The sequence below is a fragment of the Vidua macroura genome, chromosome 21 (genome assembly GCF_024509145.1).
Source record: "Vidua macroura isolate BioBank_ID:100142 chromosome 21, ASM2450914v1, whole genome shotgun sequence".
In the NCBI taxonomy this organism is placed as follows: domain Eukaryota; kingdom Metazoa; phylum Chordata; class Aves; order Passeriformes; family Viduidae; genus Vidua; species Vidua macroura.
Window position 1 is genome coordinate 11,062,185 of NC_071591.1, and position 20,433 is coordinate 11,082,617.

General features: G+C 59.0%; 2 protein-coding genes and 1 long non-coding RNA gene across 7 annotated transcripts; 2 read left to right on the forward strand and 1 right to left on the reverse strand.

Moving 5' to 3' along the window:
- Nucleotides 1-455: 455 nt before the first annotated feature.
- Nucleotides 456-13,869, reverse strand: FBXW5 (F-box and WD repeat domain containing 5). 4 transcript variants are annotated; one of them, XM_053996553.1, is made up of 9 exons: nt 13,821-13,869; nt 13,197-13,407; nt 10,766-10,923; nt 9,979-10,153; nt 8,567-8,715; nt 6,768-7,248; nt 4,040-4,187; nt 2,732-2,944; nt 456-2,275 (listed from the first exon to the last, which is right to left on the reverse strand). In XM_053996553.1, the coding sequence occupies exons 2-9, from the start codon at nt 13,384-13,386 to the stop codon at nt 2,029-2,031; spliced, it is 1,761 nt and encodes a 586-aa protein (XP_053852528.1). In that variant the 5' UTR covers nt 13,387-13,407; nt 13,821-13,869; the 3' UTR covers nt 456-2,028. The 4 variants fall into 4 exon arrangements, with proteins under 4 accessions (XP_053852528.1, XP_053852529.1, XP_053852530.1 ...); XM_053996554.1 differs by lacking the exon at nt 13,821-13,869 and having other exon boundaries at nt 456-627; nt 2,023-2,275; nt 13,197-13,516; XM_053996555.1 differs by lacking the exons at nt 13,197-13,407; nt 13,821-13,869 and having other exon boundaries at nt 10,758-10,870.
- LOC128817755 (uncharacterized) lies at nt 10,938-11,557 on the forward strand. The gene is made up of 2 exons (XR_008440275.1): nt 10,938-11,299; nt 11,380-11,557. It is a non-coding gene; the product is annotated as an uncharacterized LOC128817755 (long non-coding RNA).
- A 232-nt stretch (nt 13,870-14,101) lies between the features above and the next one.
- On the forward strand, nt 14,102-20,376 carry C8G (complement C8 gamma chain). Of its 2 annotated transcripts, none has more exons than XM_053996652.1 (7): nt 14,102-14,435; nt 15,255-15,394; nt 16,075-16,145; nt 16,448-16,555; nt 16,855-16,956; nt 17,130-17,168; nt 20,276-20,376. In XM_053996652.1, the coding sequence occupies exons 1-7, from the start codon at nt 14,295-14,297 to the stop codon at nt 20,344-20,346; spliced, it is 672 nt and encodes a 223-aa protein (XP_053852627.1). In that variant the 5' UTR covers nt 14,102-14,294; the 3' UTR covers nt 20,347-20,376. The 2 variants fall into 2 exon arrangements, with proteins under 2 accessions (XP_053852627.1, XP_053852626.1); XM_053996651.1 differs by lacking the exon at nt 20,276-20,376 and adding an exon at nt 17,678-17,945 and having other exon boundaries at nt 14,200-14,435.
- The last annotated feature ends 57 nt before the right edge of the window (nt 20,377-20,433 follow it).

The window sequence follows — 20,433 nt, forward strand, 5'->3', positions numbered from 1 at the left end:
GCGTCTGTCCCCTCTGGGAAGCCCCCAGACCCCCTTCATACCACAGTAGTTGCTGCACCAGGGAGATGCAAAGGGCAATGAGGAGACGGTGGCATTGCAGCTCAGGAGGCTGCTGTGGCACAGGAATGCCAAACAGCATTGGAGAGCTCTCTGCTTACCTCTTCCGTGCCTGTCAGTGCTTGGAAAAACATAAATCCAGGAGGGATCTAGCCCCTGGCCTGTCCTGCAGCCTGCAGTGTTCAGCCCTGGCTGCCATGGATGCTTGCTGCTCTTCAGCCATCCCCTGCCTCTCTCCTGCTGCTCACAGCTCTCTACCTACACTCCCCCGGCCAGGGCAGGTAACCACAGGCTGGGCAGCAGCTCCTGCAGTGCTCCAGCCCAGCCCTGTGACAGTCCTGGCCTCAGCTCTGCCTCAGCAGAGCAGTGCTTGGAGAAACAAGCTCACATCACAGAGATGCTTTAGCAGAGTATTTATTCAATGCCAGAGTGAAGAGCAAAACTCAGTACAAACAACACCTCAGTGCCTTGCTCGCTGCTGCACCGAGCCACAGGTGGAGAGTTCACAGTTGGGGGAGGAAGGGGAGGCTGTTCCTTCACTATGTGACTGGACAGAGCAGGATGTGGAGCCTGTGTGCACACACAGGAAAGAACCCCTAATTTCATGACAGAAAACCTGAGTATGGGGGTTTTGGATAAAGCTGGGGCACAGCAGGACACAGGTGCTGACCCTCCTGCTGCAGAGGCTGCTAAAGCTATCAGTGCCATTGTGATGGAAGCTGCCACCTCTGCCAGGTCTATCAGCGACCCCAGACTGGGTATGGCACAGGCACCTGCCCCGGGGCTTCCAGGGGGCCCCAAAATGCCTCCCCCTGCAGCTCCTTCCCAGCCCTGCTTCCAGGAGCGACAGCAGCTCCTCAGGGCCCCATCTAGGCCAGGTCAATATTAAGAGCTTAATTTTAGACTCTGACATTTGGGTACCTGCTACAGGGACAGAAGCTCAAGGGACAGACAGTGAACACCACTGAGTCCATAATAACTCCAAGTGACCCTCCCCACTGCCTATGGGGTCCTGGAGGAGCTGACCCCCTCCATGGCGGGTGAGCCCCAGGGACAGGCAGCTTATTCAGCTGTCACTGCAGGCAGGAGGGCTCCATCCCCATCACCTGCAGGTGAATGAATACCTGCAGCACCTGTGGGTGCCTACACCTATTCACAGAGAACATACCAAAAGAACCTAAAGTGCCACGACTGGGTAGCATAGGCAGGAGGTAAGCTGTCCTCACAGGTACCCCAGAAAGGGACAGCAGATCCCCCACAATAAATACGTTCCCGATCCATAGCTTATTGAAGTGCTACTCAGAGGAAGACAGGCAAAGCCATGTGACCACCAGCCCTCCCCCCACCAAGTTTGGAAACTGGCAATACCAATACACAGACCCTGGGGCCAGTCAGGCTCCCAGCCCTGGCCCTGCTGCCCCCAGTCCCTGCTGCCCTCCTGGGCAGACGTGCTATGGGGCAGAGGCACTTGACATTCCGCAGCAGCCAGACGAGTTGCCTGTGGAGCTTTGGGACAAACACACATAAATAAAACGCCAATATAAAGAGAGTCCTGCAGTCAGGCAGCACAGATGCACCGTGGCTCCTGCCAAGCACTCTGCAGCTGGCGGCTCCCAGTGTGGCTGGCCACGTCCCCAGCTTACACAGACCCACGCTGGACATGCCTCAGTGTCCCCTGTGCCCAGAGCTCGCCCAGAGAGCTATGCCCAAGTAGCAATGCTGGTGAGAAGCTGTGGGAGCCCACCCTGCAGTGACCAGCTCAGCTGCTGCCCAACAGAACCACAACAGGGCCCCAGCTCTTATGTCCTGTCTGAAGCCAATGCTTCAAGGAGGAGGCAATTCCTGCTGCCAGGGCCCCTCCTGGCTCAGCCATAGGATCTGTGTGCCTCATCTCCGTGCAGGGCTCAGGGTTCTGTGAGCTCAGAAGGAGGTGCTGCAGTGAGGAAGCTGCAGGAGCAGATGTACCTGGGTTCAGCTTTTCTGGTTCAAGAGCCAGGAGAAGAGCAGTTTCCTGGGCCGGGGCCTCCTGGCCTGCCGGATGCGCACAGCCCGTGGGGACCGCCACACCTTGATGGTGGTGTCATCGCTGGCTGTCAGCAGCAGCTCCTGCTCCACCGGGCTGAATGCCACTGAGTTCACCACATTGTCATGCTGCAGCTTGGCCAGGCAGATGTTGTAGTGCCGGTCCCAGATGTAGCCGTGTCGATCCTCTGCCCCACTGGGGTGGAGAGACAGTGGTCAGGGTGTCCCACTGGTCCCAGTGTCAGCCCAGCAGCCCCAACACCCTGCCCTTCCCACCCCTGTCCTTCTGCAGGAATGGGGGCAGAGGGTACCCAAGCCCCTGTCTCCAGGAGCTTCATCCTGTGCAGGCAACTCCCTCTGGGATCCAGAGCCCCTCAGCTCACCCCACAGCACTGGCAGCCCCAAGAAGGGCGTTTGCCACCTGTCACCAAACACACCACAGCCCCCAGATTTACCCTTTCCTCAGGGATTTACAGCAGGACCAGGGCAGCCACCCTTTATCAGCACTTCCCAAGTCAGTCCCTCTGTTCTTTCCAATCCCACTCCCTGCTCTGTTTCCTACACACAGGAGTGTTCTGCTCACCTGGTCTCGCCATAGCAACAGGCCCAGGCCTTCCCAGATGCAGGATCAGGATCCTGCCCACCCCCTCACCTTGCTACGAAGTCCCTGCTGACGTCCAGGAAGATGAAGAAGCACTCCTCATTGGGTGTGTAGGCCCGGTGTGCACGCAGCGCTCGCTTCACCTCCTTCATGGTCTTCAGGTCGAACACGTGCAGGTCAATCTCCTCAGCGATAGGAGGCGGCTGCATCGGATCTGAGATGACGCAGTCCCGTGGCCAGGCCCGGCTGTTCACATACAGGTACCTTGGGGAGGGCAGGGAGGGGTTACTTGCACTGCACCAGAGCTCACAGAGCCCCATGGCACAGCAGGGATGGAACCTGCAGCCCAGCTCACTGAAATCCAGGCTGAAACAGGAACAGGCTGCTGGAATACTCCTGGCCATGTCTGGAAAGGACCACTGCACCTGAAAGGTGACTCTAGGGGTCAGGTCACACCTCTCTAATCTCACTGAAACCATCTTTAAGGATGGGGCTGTCTTCTGGGCAGCACATTAAGGGGGATTCTGCCTCCCTGCTCCATTCAGGTGAGAACCCACCTGCAGAGCTGCCTCCAGCTCTGGGAACCCAGCACAAGAAGGATGTGGAGATGCTGGACTCCAGAGAAGGCCGCAGAGATGCTCCAAGGGCTGGAGCCTCTCTGCTCTGGAGCCAGGCTGGGAGAGATGGGAGTGTTCAGCTTGGAGAAGAGAAGGCTACAGAGATACCTCAGTGCCCCTTCCAAGGCCTAAAGGGGTTCCAAAAAAGCTGGAGAGGGACTTCGGACAAGGAATGGAGAAAGAGGACAAAGGGAATGGCTTCCCACTGCCAGAGGGCAGGGTTAGACGGGATATTGGGAAGAAATTGTTCCCTATGAAGGTCGGAAGGCCCTGGCAGAGGTTGCGCAGAGAAGCTGTGGCTGCCCCATCCCTGGAAGTGTTCAAGGCCAAGTGGACAGAGCTTGGAGCAGCCTGGAATAGTGGAAGGTGTCCCTGCCCATGGCAGGGGGTGAAGATTAGGTGGTTTTTAAGCTACCTTCCAACACAAACCATCCTAGAATTCTACCTCAGGAACAAGACACATTGGTGTCAGCTCCTCCACTCTTAGAAGGTGTCACCTTCCAAGCTCCTGCATGCCTCTTAGCTCCTCAGCTCCTCCACTCTTAGAAGGTGTCACCCTGTCCTGAGCTGGCTCAGGAACACATTCCTGCCACAGCTGGGGGCAAAGTTCAGCAGTAACACACCATCACCACCTGGATCAGCAGGCACCCAATCCATCCACCACTTCATGTCCTGGTCACCCCACAGAGCCTGTGAGCAGCTCTTGCCCACCCTGGCAGCTGCTGAAGCCCTCTGTGCTCACCGGTGGTCAGGGGAGAGGCCCATGCCAATGATGTGCCCGTGGATGTCGATGACGTGATCCAGGGAGTCAAAGAACTCATCCGAGCGCCGTTCCTCCCCCAGCACTGGCCCTGCGGTCGTCATCTGATGGGGCAGAATCCTTTTAATCCCTGTGGGACAGAAAGCAGAGGGAGGCAGTTCCACAGGCTGCTGCCAGCACGGTGGGGGGAGCTCCCAGGCTTCAGGGAGGGGCTTCCCTTGGTGCGGCTAAGAAAGGAGAACCAGCTTGCTAGGTCTGGGACAGGGCTGCTGTCCTGGCCAGGCTCCTTCAGCTCACCAGGTGGGCTTTGGGCCAGGATCTTGCCCATGAGCAAGGTCCTGGCACATCCAACCCCAGACAGGGAGATCCCAGTGCCTGTAGGTACAGCCAAACCTTGCCTCAGCCCCTCTCTGGAGCACATGGAAGCTGTGTTGGCCCAGGAGACACGCCAGTTGTAGAAGGGTTTTTCTCCTAAATGATTCCCTGGGCTGGGCCCATTCTCTGCAGTAGCCAGCCTGGAGCAGCCCAGCAGATGCACTGGCTGTGGCAGGATTTTCCCCTGACACTGTCAAGTACTGTCATGTGGGGATCTGTCCCAGAAAGTTCAAAGAATAGACATTTAAACACAAACTGTGCTCAAGTGCTTTGTAGCTTCTGAACCTCCTGACTAAATGAGACAAGTGATGGGTCAAGCCCTATCCCCTTCCAGCTCTGCCAAGGTCCAAAACACAAACAAGATCCACAAATGAAACATCCCCAACGGCTTCCTGGAGGATCCCTGTGAGCCTCAGTAGCTCCTGGGCACACACAGACTTCATCCTCAGCAGGTCCAGGGGGAGCTGGAAGGTGGCCCATCCCATCCCATCCCATCCCATCCCATCCCATCCCATCCCATCCCATCCCATCCCATCCCATCCCATCCCCCCTCTGCGGGAATTGCTAACAACACCTTTGATTTTAGCCCTCTCCTGCAGCCCAGCAAGACACAGGTGACACTCCACTACAGCTCAAGTCCAAGGCCATTCCAAATATCTCTGCCCCTGAGCCTGGGACCTTTGGGACAGGACTGGTGCTCTTCCACCCCACTGGTGCTGCTCACCAGCATCTTCATCCTCACTTCCACAGCACCATGCTCCCTGTTCCAAACTCAAACACACATGAGTCAGCAGGACAGGGTGCTCAACCTGGAATCATCATGAGAAATGGGAACTCAAGGAGTTCACACTGGAGCAGCACTGCATAGAGTGAGAGGTGAGCACAGAGTGAGCTCCTTCAGGTCCTGTGGGCACAGAGCAGGTGCACAGGGCCAGTTCTGCACACAAACCAAAGGGCAAATGACACTGCAGTGACTCATGGTGGGACAGGAACTGAGCCAGTGCCCAGCCCTCCAAGCAGCAGTGTGTACTGCAAGTGCTGGCTGCCAGCCAGGGAGTAACAGAGCTCAAAGGCCTCACACAAATCCCTCAGCCCTGGGAGGCTGCAGAGGAATTCAGGAGCCCAAAGGCTGGCCTCGGTGTGTGGCAGGCTGCAGTCTGCAAGGTAGCCTTGGCTCAGCCCAGGGAATCCAGGTGCCACCTCAGCTCAGCCCAGGGCTGAGTCACCCTGGCTGTCTGCAAACCCAGCCCACGGGCAGGAGCATGAAGCAGAGCTCATTCAGTCCAGGTCATATTCCTAACTGAGGTGGGCAAACACTAAGTTGCTTACAGGAACTGGAAACTGCCTTCCCCCGCCTTACTGGGCTGTACTGGTGTGGGACCATGTCATGGAAAAGTCAGGAGAGCAAAAAAGCAAGGCTGTAACTGTGCAAGCAGTGAAAAGAACTGAAACTGTCTGGCTTCACAGCACTCTTGTCTGGGAACAGCTCCCTCCTTCCCCACACTCCTGGCACTTTCCACCTCTCTGCTAGATTTAGGGTCTCTTGGGGAAACAGCCAGTCTCCCTACTCCTGCTCCCCACTGAGGAGCTCCCTGCAGGATTTCCTGTAAATTCAGGCTCTGCTAGACCTGTTGTCTTAACAGAATGTCCGAGGTGAGAGCAAGTGACATCCTAACACAGGACAAGGTCATCAGCAATGCCACGGCCTGGCGCATGCTGCACCCACTGCACATTGCACCCCATGAGTACAATGGAGGAGGCTGCAACCTGCCCAACCTCACTCACCACACAAAGGCTGCCTGGGGCAGTGAATAATCCCCTTGGAAACCTCCCCAGTCCCAAGTGTCTCACTGAGGCTGGATGCCCACATAAGGGTGCTCCCACCCACGGCAGAGGGGAGGCAGGCAAGGGGCAGGAGCACTGCACAAATGACTCACACATCAACTCCATGCTGCTCAGACCAGCCCTGTCTACCCCCACAAGAGAACAGGACCCTCCACATACTCCTCCAGGGCAACTGCTGTCCTGCCCCTGCAACCACTGCTGCTCATGGCTGGTGTCCTTAACCAGAAGCTTCTTCTTGCTTTTCTGCTCAGCCCTTGCCATGACTTTGGCCACGTGTCATGCTGGCAGCAACAAAACAACCCTCAGGCAAGTGGAGGAGGTGAAACTCCCCTCAGTGATGGAGCCTCTCAGAACCCAGAGCAAACCCCAGCTCACACCTCACAGACAGACAGTAGAAAGACCAAGTCTTTTCCTGACCCAAATCCCAAGTGCAGCTGCAGCCCAGGCCCCCAGGGAGTCCTGGCTGTCCCAGGCTCAGACCCAGCCTTACCGATCTGGTGCGGGGAGTAGGTGAGGCATCCTGTGGTGAAGATCAGGTACTTTGTCTTGCTGTTGCTGTCTGTGGGGAGCAGGTTTGGCTCAGGTGGTTTAGTTCTGTTTCGCACAAACAGCTCGGCCACCTTTGTCTCCAGCTCTGTCTCAGTCATGGCAGGCCTCACGCGGCCCTCCATGATACCATCAAAGAGCTGCTGCAGCCCATGCTCTGCCGGCACACCCCCGGCATCCAGCAATTCCTGTACGGCTGGCTCTGGAGGCGGCTTGGGCTTGGCCCCTTCTTCCTCACTGTCACTGCCGAGATCAAAGACTGGGCAGGTGGAGGAAGCAGCCAGCTGCTCCTCGTAGTCCAGGAGCAGATCTGGGGAATCGTACCGGCTGCAGTCAGCCACCATCACAGTCCGGATGGTGCTGGCATTCAGGTTCTGGATTTTGAACAGTCTCTTCACTACATTCACATTCTCAGACTCAATGCCCTGCGAGCAGAGGGGAGAAGTAAGCAGGAACCACCGCAAGTCACTCCCACAGTTCAAACCAAGACCTGAGCTAGCGCAGTGACACCAGCCCCCACGGATCCCTCCACACCGTGTGTGGGGCACTGACACAAGAACAGGCCTCAGGCTTGTCAGCTCTACTGAGCTCCTTCCTATCCTGGATGGAGACAGAGCAAGAGAAAAAGTTCCTGCAGGCAGGCAGCAGTGGAGCAAGGAAGCACAGCAGCTGGGCAGCCCTGCTACCACCATACACTGAGGTGATCAGCTGGTGCCACCTGGTGCTTTACAGTGCAGGGCCAGGAGCTGGACTTGATCCTTGTGGGTCCCTTCCACCTCAGGATACTCTACATTCTATGACTGACAAGGATTTCAGGAACAGGCCTCTGTGATAAGCATGAAGTGGGATCCCTCTGGTCCACAACAGCAGCGGCAGAGAATCCTTGTGCTCCTGGAGTGTGCTTGTATCCCTCAGCAGGGGCAGCTTAGTATCTGCTCCAGACACACAGAGCAGGTCCCTCTCTGCCTCACTGTTCCCAGCCTGCAGCTGTACTCCCACACCCCTGTTATGGGCAAGGTCCTTCCTGGCCTCTCAGGGATGGAAGGTGTAATGCTGGGGTAATGGCTCAGTGTAGCATGGAGATGTGGCTGTGGGAAGGGTCTCTCTGCTACTAGAGGATTTTACCTGGGGTCAGCATCTTGTTAAAATCACAAAACATGGGGATCTGCAGGTGTGGCACTGAAACAGAGGCAAAATATGAGGAATACGACTCAGCAGCCCAAGTGCTAGGGAGTGAACAAGCAGTTTGAGCCCAACACACTCGGCTCTCCAAGTCTCATCATGGAATCAGAGGCAGCACCTGGCCCAAGAAACCTCAGCAAAGCCAGGCAGGAATGAGCTTGGCCTCCAGCTCACACGAACACCCTGAGCTACCAAGTGGGAGAAGGGCCATTGCTGGGACACATGCCAGGCTACAGCAGGCCCAGGACCAGCTTCAGACTATCAAGGACCTCAGCGGCCCTGCTTTTGGGCAATGCACGCTGTGGAGCACTGCAGCCAACACCTCAGCCTAAATAATGTAGCAAAAGTTAATGAGATCTGAGGGCAGAGTTAGAATATTGTTGTGAGCATCACAACACTGAGTATGGAGAAACCTCATGCAAGGGTTGCCTCGAGCTCAGGATCCTGAGGGCAAGTCAGAGGAGACAAACAGGGAGGACAGGAGGATTAAGCCATCCTTCCCTCCCCCAGGAGTCAGCAGGAAGCTGCACGGCCTGTGAAACTGGAAGGAAGGCAGCTCACCTGGAAAGCATTGTTCAGCCACAGCACCGAGCAGGAGGTGATGCGCCCAATCCGATGCAGATTGCCTGATATCAAGTTGGTTTCATTCAGCCAGCAGCCAAACACATCATAGGGCTTATTCCTCACCCTGGAAAGCAGCGTGAAGTTCTCTGGAAGGGAAACATGAGTGTGAGGCAGTGACTTCCAGCAAGAGCCCTGGAGAAACCGTGTGGGACAGAGGAAGTGGATCCAGGTCTTTGTAGGAGAGGCCAACCCCCATCCAGCTCCCAGCCACTGCTACAGAGACTGATTACTTCTCTTTTCTCCAGAGATGTGTGATGATACCTTGCACAAAGGAAACCAAAATAACAGGGCAGTGCACTGAGCCAGAGCACAGAGCAATTCAACCTCCCGCCCCTTCCCTGAGCGGGGCCCAGAGCAGGCCCTGGGGACAAGAACGAGTTAAACACATACAGAATTTCCCTCCCATCCCTGCAGCCTGGGGCCTCTCCAGCCAAGGCAGCTGTGCACTCCTGCTTCCTGCTGCACTGCTGATTGCTGGTACTGTGGGACTCTGCACAAAGATGTGAGATAACACAGTGGGGATAAGCCTCATACACAGAGCTGCAGCAGAAGTGAAAGAGGCTCAGGTGACAACACCTCAGAAAGCCCTGTGAGACCTAAGGGTGAGACTAGGGCCACAAAGGTGACCCAAGAGCTGGATGCAGCCACTTTCCTCTGGAGATGGGCTAAGAGAGCTGGGTGTGTCCAGCCTGAAGAAGAGAAGGCTCTGGGAAGACCTTAGAGCACCTTCCAGGGCCTACAGGGGCTCCAGAAGAGCTGGAGAGGGACTGGGGACAAGAGATGGAGGGACAGGACACAGAGAATGGCTTCCCAGTGCCAGAGGGCAGGGAAGGATGGGATATTGGGAAGGAATTGTTCCCTGGGAGGGTGGGGAGGCCCTGGTACAGGGTGTCCAGAGCAGCTGTGGCTGCCCCTGGATCCCTGGAACTGTCCCAGACCAGGTTGGATGAGGCTTGGAGCAACCTGGGACAGTGGAAGGGGGTTGGAATAAGCTGAGCCTTAAGATCTATTCCAACCCAAACCATCCCGAGTTTTTGTAGCTATATGCCAAGCACCACATATGCCAGAGGCAGGGGCTTCAAGATGAGTGATGTGGATAACCCTTGCCCAGATTGGCACTTAGAAGAGAAGTGAGGGTACATACACAAAACACTGCCTTGAAGTGCTGCTGTATGACCCAAATAGAGTTAAGGCTGTCTGTGAGGTTTTCCCTCTAGAACTGTGACTGGAACCCTTTAGGTCAGGGGTCAGGACGAGCTGAGACAAGGCTACTGCCCACCCAAAGGAGAAGGGAACTCCCTCACCCAGCACTCATATGCCCCAGGGAGCCCCAGGGAAGCCCCATTTACCCATGCTGATCACAGCAATCTCCCCCGAGGAGGAGTTGTGAGGCCCCACAAAGACACCGGATACCAGCAGGAGGGAGTCATCAGAGTTGAACTGAGAGAACTGGGTGTAGCTCCAGTTGTATGGCCTCATGTTGGAGCTGTGCTGCAGGGAGATGTCCAGCTCATTGCTCCAGATCTACAGAGAGATGGACAGTCAGGAAGCTGCTGAGAAGGCTCAGAGTGGTTCTGCTTTATCTGTTCTGCCAGTACTCACCAGGACATGAAAAACAAACAGTATCAAAAACCCCATTTAACTGCCTCCCACTCACCACATCCCTGTCCATTCCCCTGACAGAAAATGGAGAGGGGCCAAATGGAGAACTGCTGCTCCACTGGCCAGAGGAGAAGGTGTTCAGGAAGTGAATGGTGCTATCACAGCTGGGTTTCCAGTATGTTCAGACAGATTCCTCCCAGGACAAGCACTCAGGGAAGACATGATCCACTGCAGTGGATCATTATCTCCCCAGTCTTCATCAGACCCAGGGCACAACAGGACACTGATCTGCACCTAGAAAGCAAAGCACCTCGGCCACCTCCACACACACTCATGCTGGAGCTGGAACACACAGCCCTCAAGGCTACATTTGCAAGAGTCATTTGTTCTATGGCTTAGAAGACAGCTCAACACCCACAGGAACCAGATCAAGTCCAGGGACATCTGGTCAAACCTCTCCACAGACTTCCCAAAGGCTGCTCAGGGCCACTGGACCAAGGCTGCAAGAGCTGTACAGGGCACCTACCACTTTACCTTGACCGTGCAGTCTTTGGAGCATGATGCAAACAGGCAGCCAGAGTGGGAAAAGCTCAGGTGCAAAACTTGGTCACTATGCTCCTTCAGGGCCTGCACCTCCACGCAAGGGATGGTGTCATAGAGCCTCTGGAACTCATCGTACCACGAGACGGCACCTGCAGCACAGAGCAGGGACATGGGACAGAAGCATGAGTGGAGGGAAGCAGAGCTGGGCTAAACACGGCATCAGGCTTTAATAAACCAATCCTGGCTCCTGAGAGCAAGGCCGGGAGCTCTGCTGGGTCACCAATCCAGGGCTGCAGCTCAGCCACCAGCCCTCAGCATTTTCCTCAATAGCTTCCCTCCTCCCACACACAAAAACCCCTTTCTTCCAGTACACACACAGCTCTGCACCACACTTCTGCTTCCCAAAGCAGCACAGCCCCTGCTGGAACAGCCTGGGCAGAGGTGCTGGCTGTCAGACCAAAACCTTGCCCAGGACAAAACAGTCCTGAGAAGGAACACGTGCGCCAGCACAACCAAATCAACCAGGTGGGACAAGAGGGAAGCTAGGAAGCTGCTCCTCACCATACCCAGCTCTGCACTAATTACCTCTGTCTTGTTTAATATAGAATTAAGATGACTCCAGAAAGGGTCTGGGACCAGGAAAAAACCATCTCCATGAGGTAAGAGACTTGAAAAAATGAAAGAGAAGAACAGAAGCTGGGCATAGTGTGCTGAGCACAGCCTGGGGTACACTCACGGGAGTCTTGCTGATGGACAATAAAAAACAAATAAAGAAAATTTTAATGAAGGGCCCAGCCAGGCAGCCTACAGACTTCTTGCAGCAGCAAATCCCAGAGAAGCAAAGAGGATTAGACATGTATATGGACAAGGGGCAACTTTCCTAGTGACACTGAACAGGACTGAAGGATTTTTTGGAACACACTGCAGGCAGGGACCAGCTTGCTGCCAGCACATCCCACTGCTGCTCGAGGCTTCAACCCCCTCCAAACCTCCTGGTCCTAGCCCATCCAGCTGGGAAAAGCCTGGGCAGGCCCCATTTGGCCAAGCAAACCCAACATTTCATCTTACAGACCCACTGGATATCATTCCTCTAACCATGGGGCTGCCATGGGCAGCCAGGATGGCAGAGATATTCCCCAAACTCATGCTCCAGCCCCTGCCCACGCCTGCCAGCTGTCCCTGTCCTGCTGCCTTGTGCAGGGTGCCCACAGCTCCAGCAGCCAGGGAGGTGCCTGAATACGTTACTGAGCTACACCAACTGCTTGATCCTAATTAGTGCTCAAGAACAGGGCTGGCAGCTGACTAAGCAGCTCCAGAAGGCTGGGAGGGAACAAGCCTGGTCAAAAGACTTCAGAAAAACCCTAAAGCGAACATCCTCAGCCCCATGGAGCTCCTATGGTCTGCAAGAGCAAAGTCACACAGCCTGGAGGAATCCCATCGACATCCACCTCCCCCGAGTGCCCTTCTGAAGCGGTGCTCCTGCTGCAAGGAGATCGCCTCCCACTGCCTGATCCTTGGCATTTCTTCCTGCCCTTTTGCAGCCACTGCAACTCACAGCCCAGGATCCAATTCCCTCAGCCACAGCTGGAGGCCCCCTGCACAGCCCTCCCGCACCCTGCGACGCACCGGGAATGGGCTGCCTGGAGAGAAACCCCCCTGGGCAGCAAGGGCTTCTGCTGCCAGGTCTCAGCTGGTGTGACAGAGCTGACTCATCCTTCCAAACTGCACCAAACTGCTTCCAGCACTGGATGCTCAGCAGGGAGCAGAGCTGTGATCACACGACTGCCACCCCCAAGCCTTGTGACAGCTCGGCCAGGGACAGCCCTGCCAGGCTCTGTCAGCTCCTGTTGTGAGCCCAGATCAAGTCCAACCTGCCCTGGTGCTGTGGGGCAGCTGCTGACTCAGCACATGTCCCCAGTGCTGCCACAGAGCCACATATCCTGCAGACAGGCACAGGTGTCCCTGCACAGCCAACGGTGCTTGTGGCAGTGCCTGGTCCAGCTGGAGAATGGACAGAGCTGCAGCAGAGGGGCTGCCAAGTCCCGGAAAGGCCAAGCCCACAGTGATTCCACCGATCCCATGAAGGTTGGGATGCAGCAGCATCTGGTGACTCACTAAGACTCCCGGACTCTCCCTGGACAGCAGCTACAGAGAGCACCTGCCTAGAGAGCTCAGGAAATCTTTCTGTGAAAAGAAGGGAAAGGCAAAGCATTTTCAGCCCTTCAGACCCTCGTTTCTGAGGGGCAGACCCAGAGCCCCTCCCGTGCACATCTCAGCCCACGACACCGTGACACAGCTGAGGCAACGTGGTTCAGGGGTTCCACCAATCCGACAGCGGCGGGCAGAGCAGGGGGAGCACAGACTCCGTCCCGGGTTCACGGAGGTGCCGCCCCCGGGATCAGCCCCGCGCCCCGGAGCGCACCTGGGTGCCGCGGCACATCCCGGGACACGCGGTAGTAGCGGTAGAAAAGCTCCTTCCACAGGAATTCGTCGCGGGCTACGGCGTGCCACTGCTGGCAGACCAGCCCCACCGAGAGCACGTCAGCGTGGTCCAGATACAGAAAGATCTCAAACAGGACGGGGTCTGGGAGCCGGGGGCAGCCCGCGTCCATCGTGTCATTCTGCCGCCGCGCCTGGAACCGAGCGGGGTGCTGCTGTCAGGCCCGGAACGGGGACCCGCACTCGCCGAGAGCCCGCGGCTCCCCCGAGTCCTCCCCGCGGCTCCCTTCGTGCCGTGCCCGGTGCCCTGGTGGCGCCCGTGGCCGATGTCCCGCCCTCGCCGTGGCCGGTTTCCCCGGTGTCCCCCATGGCCGGTGTTCCCCCCGAGCCGTGCCCGGTGTCCCCCATTGGCCGGTGTCCTCCATGCTCGGTGCCCCCCGAGCCGTGCCCGGTGTTCCCCCCGAGCCGTGCCCGGTGTCCCCCATTGGCCGGTGTCCCCCATGGCCGGTGTTCTCCCCGAGCCGTGCCCGGTGTCCCCCACTGGCCGGTGTCCCCCATGCTCGGTGCCCCCCGAGCCGTGCCCGGTGTCCCCGCTGTCCCCCCGCACCTCAGCGGCTCCGCTGGCCCCGCCCCACCGCGCCACTTCCGGCCGGCGCTCCCGGCGCTCCCCAATCACTGGGCACGTCCGGCCGCAGCCCCGACGGCTCGAGCACAGAGCTCTCCGCAGCGTGCCAGGCGCAGCGAGCCGAGAGCAGCGCGATCGCTCACGAGTGCCCCTGCAACGGCAGCGCGGCCCCGCCCCGCCCGGTCAGACCACGCCCCCATGGACCACGCCCCATGGGGCACGCCCATGTCCCGATAAGCCACGCCCCGTTCCAAGCAGGCCCCGCCCAGCCCGGGCGTCCCCGCGCCCGGCCCCTCCTCAGCCACCGGCCCCGTCCGAGCCCGCTCTCTGGGCTCCAGCCCGGCCCGCGCTGACCCCGGCAATGACCCCGTCCGGCCGCCACAAGGGCTCTTGGCTCCCGGCCGTGCCCGCCTGGCCCCGCCGCTTCCCGGCAGCGCCAGCCTCGCACACCAGCACATGGCGGCCCTGCGCACCCTCCTGCTCCTCGGGCTGCTCCTTATGGCGCGGGGGCAGAGGGCGGCGCAGAGGCGACGGCCGCCCCCTCCCCAGAGTGCGCTGGAAAAAGTGGTGGCTCAGGAGGGGCTCAACCTCCACCAGGTGAGGGGTTGGGCAGAGGGGTCTGTGGGCATCCGCTGCCCCCGCTCTTGGGTAGGCCGCAGGGAGCCGCGGTGGTTCCTGTTCCGTGTGCCCCTGCAGGGCTGACCCCCGGTGTCCCCCCCAGACCCAGCTTTGCAGCCCATCCTCCTGCATCCCTGTCCAACGCTGACCCCCTGTGCCCTTCCTCCCCAGGCCCACCCTTGCAGCCCGTCCCGTGTCCCCCTCTGACCCCCACTGTCCTCCCCAGCCTCAGCCTCCCAGCCCGTCCCCCAAGCCCGAGCCCCTCAGTGCCCCACACACAGAGCCAGGGCTGTCAGAGCCCAGCTCAGTCCCGGCACTGCCTGCAGAGCTGCCCACAGAGCAGACGCTGGGGCCGGAGCCTCACAGGGACCCCCGTCCTCACCCATCTGGAGTTGCCGGAGGGCCGGTGCAGGTGCCCTCACTCTGGGGCTTGGGCTGAGCTCGGGGCTCTGCTGGCGGGGCCAAGCTGGGGCTGCAGCGTAATGTGATGCCCAGGACACACCCAGTGTGGCACTGGGGTGCCCACAGTGTTGTGGGCAGTGTGAGCCATGGGCAGGTGCCTTGGACATCCCCTACATACCCCCAGCCTGTCCCCATGCCAGGCTCCTTCTGCCCTGCCATCCCACCAACCAGCACCTGAAGGGCAGTTGTGCCCTGTGGCAAGGCTGGAACAGGAACAGTTCCTAAGGAACAGGCTGTGGGCAGAGGTGCCAAGTGAGGGGGAGGGTGCTCAGGGTGGTTGAGTGGTGGCACCCCAAGCTGATGGCCCTGTAGATGGTGCCACCCTGTGCCATGCAGCTCTCAGGGAAATGGTTCCTGGTCGGCATGGCCTCCCACTGCAGCTACCTGGTAGAGCACAGCCACCAGCTGGAGGCCACGACAGTGACAATGACCATCCTGGATGGGCAGAGCTTGGCCATCAGCACCTTCAGGAAGCTGTGAGTGATGCCAGGCACAGGGGCCGTGGGCAGGGACAGGGATGCTGCAGGCAGGTCAGAACAGGACCAGTGCCCTAGGATGGGGACTCTGAAAGCAGTGCCAGTGCCCTGGCCACAGACTCCAAAGAGGACAGAGCTGCCCCAGAGCCAGGTGTTGGTGGGATACCCTCCAAGGAGTTTTGTAGTCAAAGCCGTGGCCACGATGGGCGCCCTGGTCATGATGGACACCCTGCCACCCCCACATCCACTAGCCGAAGCTGAGCTGGGGGTGCCCAGGCTGGTCAGTGTGAGGACAGCCAGGCTGGCGAAACTGAGACATGTGGTGGCTCCAAGGCTGCCCAGCCCAGGACTGGCTCTTAGGACTATCCTAGAGGCAGCATGTCTGAGGATGGGAACCTTCAGCACAACTGTGAGCACTTTCCCCAGCCTGGTGAGTCCTGAGGTCCTGAGCAGGCTCAGCATTGCAGGGAGGTGGCAGGGACTCCTTGGGCTCAGCAGATTTTGGGCTCAGCATCTCTCACAATGTCTCCCCGGTGTTCTGGGACATCTTTCCCTGGGGAGAAAACAAAGTCCCAAGGACACAGACAGCATGTGTGCCTCGGCAGGCAGGGTGGGCAGGGATCCGGGAAGATCCTCCACAGCCTGTACTGACATCTCCTCCTCCTTCTCTCCCTATGCAGGGACAGGATGTGCTGGGAAATCAGGCAGCACTACCTTCCCGCCCAGGCCCCCGGACACTTCCTGCTGAAGGGTGAGGGAGACTGGTCTGGGGTGGCAGGAGGCTGCTGGAGCTCCCCAGTCCTGGTCTCAGCAGGGTTTGGTACCAATGCCCCTCTTCCCAGTGCACTCCCAGTATTTTATGTCTTGGGTCCCTAAGTGCTGGATGCCATCACAGGTGACACCTTGGGCTGGTGCCTGTGGGGTTCTCCCACTCTGGCTCTGATTTTCACCCCTTGTACACCCGGCTTGTGGTGAAATGAAGTCCCTGGATGATGCTGGGGCTAACCAGGATTGACTGGGACTAACTGGGCTATCTTCTCTCGTCCTTCCCAGGCCGTAGGAAAAGCAGCAAAGTGAATGTGGTGGTGGGTGAGACTGACCCCAGCAGCTTCGTCATCCTCTATTACCAGAAGGGCCGCAGCATCTCTGTTAAGCTCTATGGTAGGTTGGGGCTCGGGGTCTCATGGCAGGTGAAGGACAGGGGTGGGAAACCTGTGCTGGACTCTGGAGAGGTCAGCTGAAGCCTTGGAGGACCCAACATTGGAATGGGGGTCACTCTTAGCTGGAGAATTGTCCCCAGATGCTGTGGGGGAGTGGGGGAGCGGGTGAAGGGGGAACTGGGAACCCACTTCTCTGAGCTGAAAGGCCCCTTCACCCTGAGCCTTGTGTAGGGACATGGGGGGCTTCGGGCCAGGGCCAGGTAGGGCCTGAAGCCACTGATGGTGTCTCCCTGCATGCAGGTCGGACCAGCAAGGTCAGTGACGCCGTCGTGGACAAGTTCGAGCAGCGCGTCAGGGCTGTGGGTCTGAGTGAGGATGTGACCTACTACTTCCCCACCTATGGTGGGTGGCACAGGGTCCTCAGGGAGACCTGTGTGGGTTCTGTCCCAATGCTCTGGCCACCCCAGGGACAAAGATGCAAGGATGGGGCTGTGCCCTGCAATGTCCTGGGGGTGCAGGGGCTGGAGGGTGCCAGTCCCAGACAAGGTAATCCCCCTGGGCTCTGTCTCTTGCAGGGTTTTGTGACTCTACAGATGAGTTTCATGTCCTCGATGGTGAGTTGGGGATGCTGGGTGATGCGCTGGGTACCCCCATGTGCCAGGCTTGGTTTCACACTGGGCACCAGTTGGGTGCCCTGGCAGTGGGGTGGGCACACTGGGTCAGATCCATGCTGCACCATGGCTGTGTGGTCTTGCCCCAGGAATGTGGGAGGGCCGGGCTGGCACAGGAAAGGCCATGCCAGACCATTCCCCAGAATAGAGCCTGTGCCCTTGTGTGGCAAACCATCACTCAGAATGGGCATCAGGTACATTGTGGCAAAGCAAACCCCACTCACCCCCCACATGGGTCAGACTGGGCTCAATGGATCTATATTGGTGTTTCCTGGGGTGAAGGCTGATCTGGGATGAGATGTCCTGGCACAGGGGCACCCTGGAGTGAAGGCTGGGGTTCCTGGGGACAGCTCCATCACTTGTCATTGGTGCTTGGTGAGGCAGAGGTAGGTCTCCAGCCCTGTGCTGGGCTTGGACCCCCCCAAGCCCCTCAGCACTTCTCTTCCTTCCAGAAACGAAGCTGTAGGTGCAGATGGAGTTGCCAGGGGGTCCCAGAGCTCAGCCCTCACCTCAACCAGCTGCCCATGGCCACACAGACCTGAACCACACTTTGTCAGTTCCCACTGCTGCTCCACAGCTCTGGAGCCAGCCCTGGGCCTCCTCAGCCCCTCCAGCTGTGCTGGCAGCTGCGTCTGCCCTTGTCCTGTGCCCCCCCTCTGCTCTGTGCCCCACTCTCCTGCAGGAGCCAGTAACACCCCAATAAATGCCTCAGAGAAGAGAGCCTGTGTACAGGCCAGTCACCTCTTGGTCTGCCCCAGCCAGGCCAGCACTGCCTCCACCATGGGCTGCCAGTGCCTTGGACATGTGCTCCTGGCTGGGAATTGCCATGGGGGTGTTGGGGGGCTGTGCATGCAGACCCCTGCCACCTTCTCTGTGAGCCTTCCTCAGCCATGGGACAGTAGGGCAGAATTGTGGTGGTTCCTGGTCCAGCTCGCAGGGGCAAGGGAGGGCCCAGCACTGAGTGGAACAGCACCGTGCCTGGGGTCACAGGGGGCATGGACTTAGGGGCACTGAGGTAGAGCACAGCATCTGCCTTTTCCCCCAAAGAGCTGAGAGATCACTCAGGGACCCCAGGGGAGGAAATCTTAGTCCCACAATCCTGCTTCCCATTTCCAGGGCTGGGAAACACCCCATTCCCCTGCCCCAGCCCTGCAGAGTTCATTCCCCGAGTAGCTGCTGCCCGTGCTGGACTCCTGCCTGCACAGCCAGCACTTTTCAGAGAGACAGGCAGGGGACTGGGGGGGCTGCAGGGTCAATGCTGCAGCTCCTCATCTGACCCCTTCTCCCTGTGTGTGGAGCCTGGCCAAGGCCATCCTGCCACGCACTGCAGGCGAGCTGTAACCATTGCCACTGGCTTCAGGAGGGGACAGGGAGCAGCCCAGCAGCAGGCAAGTGCGGGGCCCCAGCCCCCCCCACTGCCGCAGCCCCCGGTGGGGGGAGCAGCCCTTTGTCCCCAGCACCAGCATTTTGCAATCCTAGCGGGAACTGGTAACACATGTTGTTTATCAGGGAATTATGTAAGGGAAGCCACGTGATGTGCCAAGAACCAGCCCCTGTTCCCACCACCCAGGTGCGGGGCGGCCGTGTCCAGCCCGGCCGCCCCCCGAGCCTGACAGATCTGGGCTGTGGTGGATCCAGCTCATTTTACCTGCACCCCAAAGTGGCAGCACCGGGCAGGCAGATAAGGGAGTAAGGGGAGAGCCCCGAGGAGCTGGGCTGGTCCCCAAGGATTCTCCACACCCTTCATAGCAGCTCAGCCCATCTGTCGTTGGGGTTAAACCATTTCTGGGTGCAAACACCCAGGTTATGCCCAAGGGTCTGTGTCAAGCCGCCGCGGGGACCCACAGTCCAGATAGCCCATCCTGCCCCCAGCCCTGCTCTTTCTGCCCCTTGCCACCTGTTGGTATGTTCCCCTATGCCCCCAAGTGCTCCAGCTTTGCCACCCAAGTCCTTGGGCTGGCTCCCAGCTTTGCCACCCCCAGGACAGGCGAGCACCACCCGGATATCCATTGGGCACCCCCTTCTGGCACCTGGGTAGGGAGCTGGGGGTACCTGGCAGCAGGGGGGACTTTGTGTTCCTGCTGCAGTGCCAGATGACAGTGACACCCCGGGTGTTCCCTGCCTCTGTGCCCGATGGAGAGAGTTCCCCCCACCACCCTGAGGGTGAGCTCCGGGGGAGACAGCCCTAGCCCAGCATGCGAGGCCCCAGCCAGGCGCTCGTGATGTCGAGTCCTGCCTGCTCAGCTTTTGTTTTGTTTTCATAAATCTGCGGGGCCGGGCAGGCGCAGGGTGCGCAGGGCAGGGCGGCCTCACAGCAGGGCGCGGGGAAGGGAATTTTAAGGGGGGGCTGCCAGGGGAAAACCAGCTGCTCTGAAAACATGCTCCTTACGTAAAGCACCTTGGCAGGGCTGCGCCGCGGGGCTGGGGCTCTGCCCGGCATGGCCAGCCCTGCCCAAACCCTGCCAGACCCGTGGGCGTTGCTGCTGGCACCCAGCATACATCCCCTGCCCTCACCCTGCAGGGGTGTCCCCAGATTGAGGGGGCACCTTAACACCCACTGCTGACCCCAAACCAAGGGGGAGGGCGTCTCCAGCCCCTCTTGGCAAAGGGTGGTGGGGCGGGTGGGGTGTCAAGTTCTAGGGTGCATCTGGCTGCATGCTGGTCCCCAGGGAGCTGAACATGGGGCTCCCCGGTTCACCAGTGGGACGCACCCCAAGGGTGCTAAGGCCAGCAGAGATACTTCCTTGGATGATGCAGGTACTTGAGTCAAGGCAAAGGAGGGCGTCCTGCAGGAGCACACGCAGGTGTCAAGTCCTGTGGGTTGGGCTGGGACCTGGCAGGCACTGGACATTTCCTCCATGTCACTGAAGCCCCACTCTGGATCCAAGTGAGGCCACCCTGCGTGGATGGGGCAGCGCTGGCCCCTCTCCGTGGGCTGCTCTCCGCCCCAGCCCAGCAGCGCTGGGGGCAGGGCAGCCATTGCACTGGCCGCTGGCTGTTTTCACTGCAGAGCAGTTTGGCACCCTGTAACAAATATGTCGTATTAACAGGAGGGAAGCATTCACAGGATCCCCTGCTTGCCCTTTGGCTTCAGCGCTCTGTCCTGCTCCAGCTTGCATAACAGCAGGGCTGGGGCAGGGCTGGCTCCCCGGGGGCCCCCGCAACGCCTGATGATAAATAGGGGCTTGACAAACTCTCCAGCACTGCA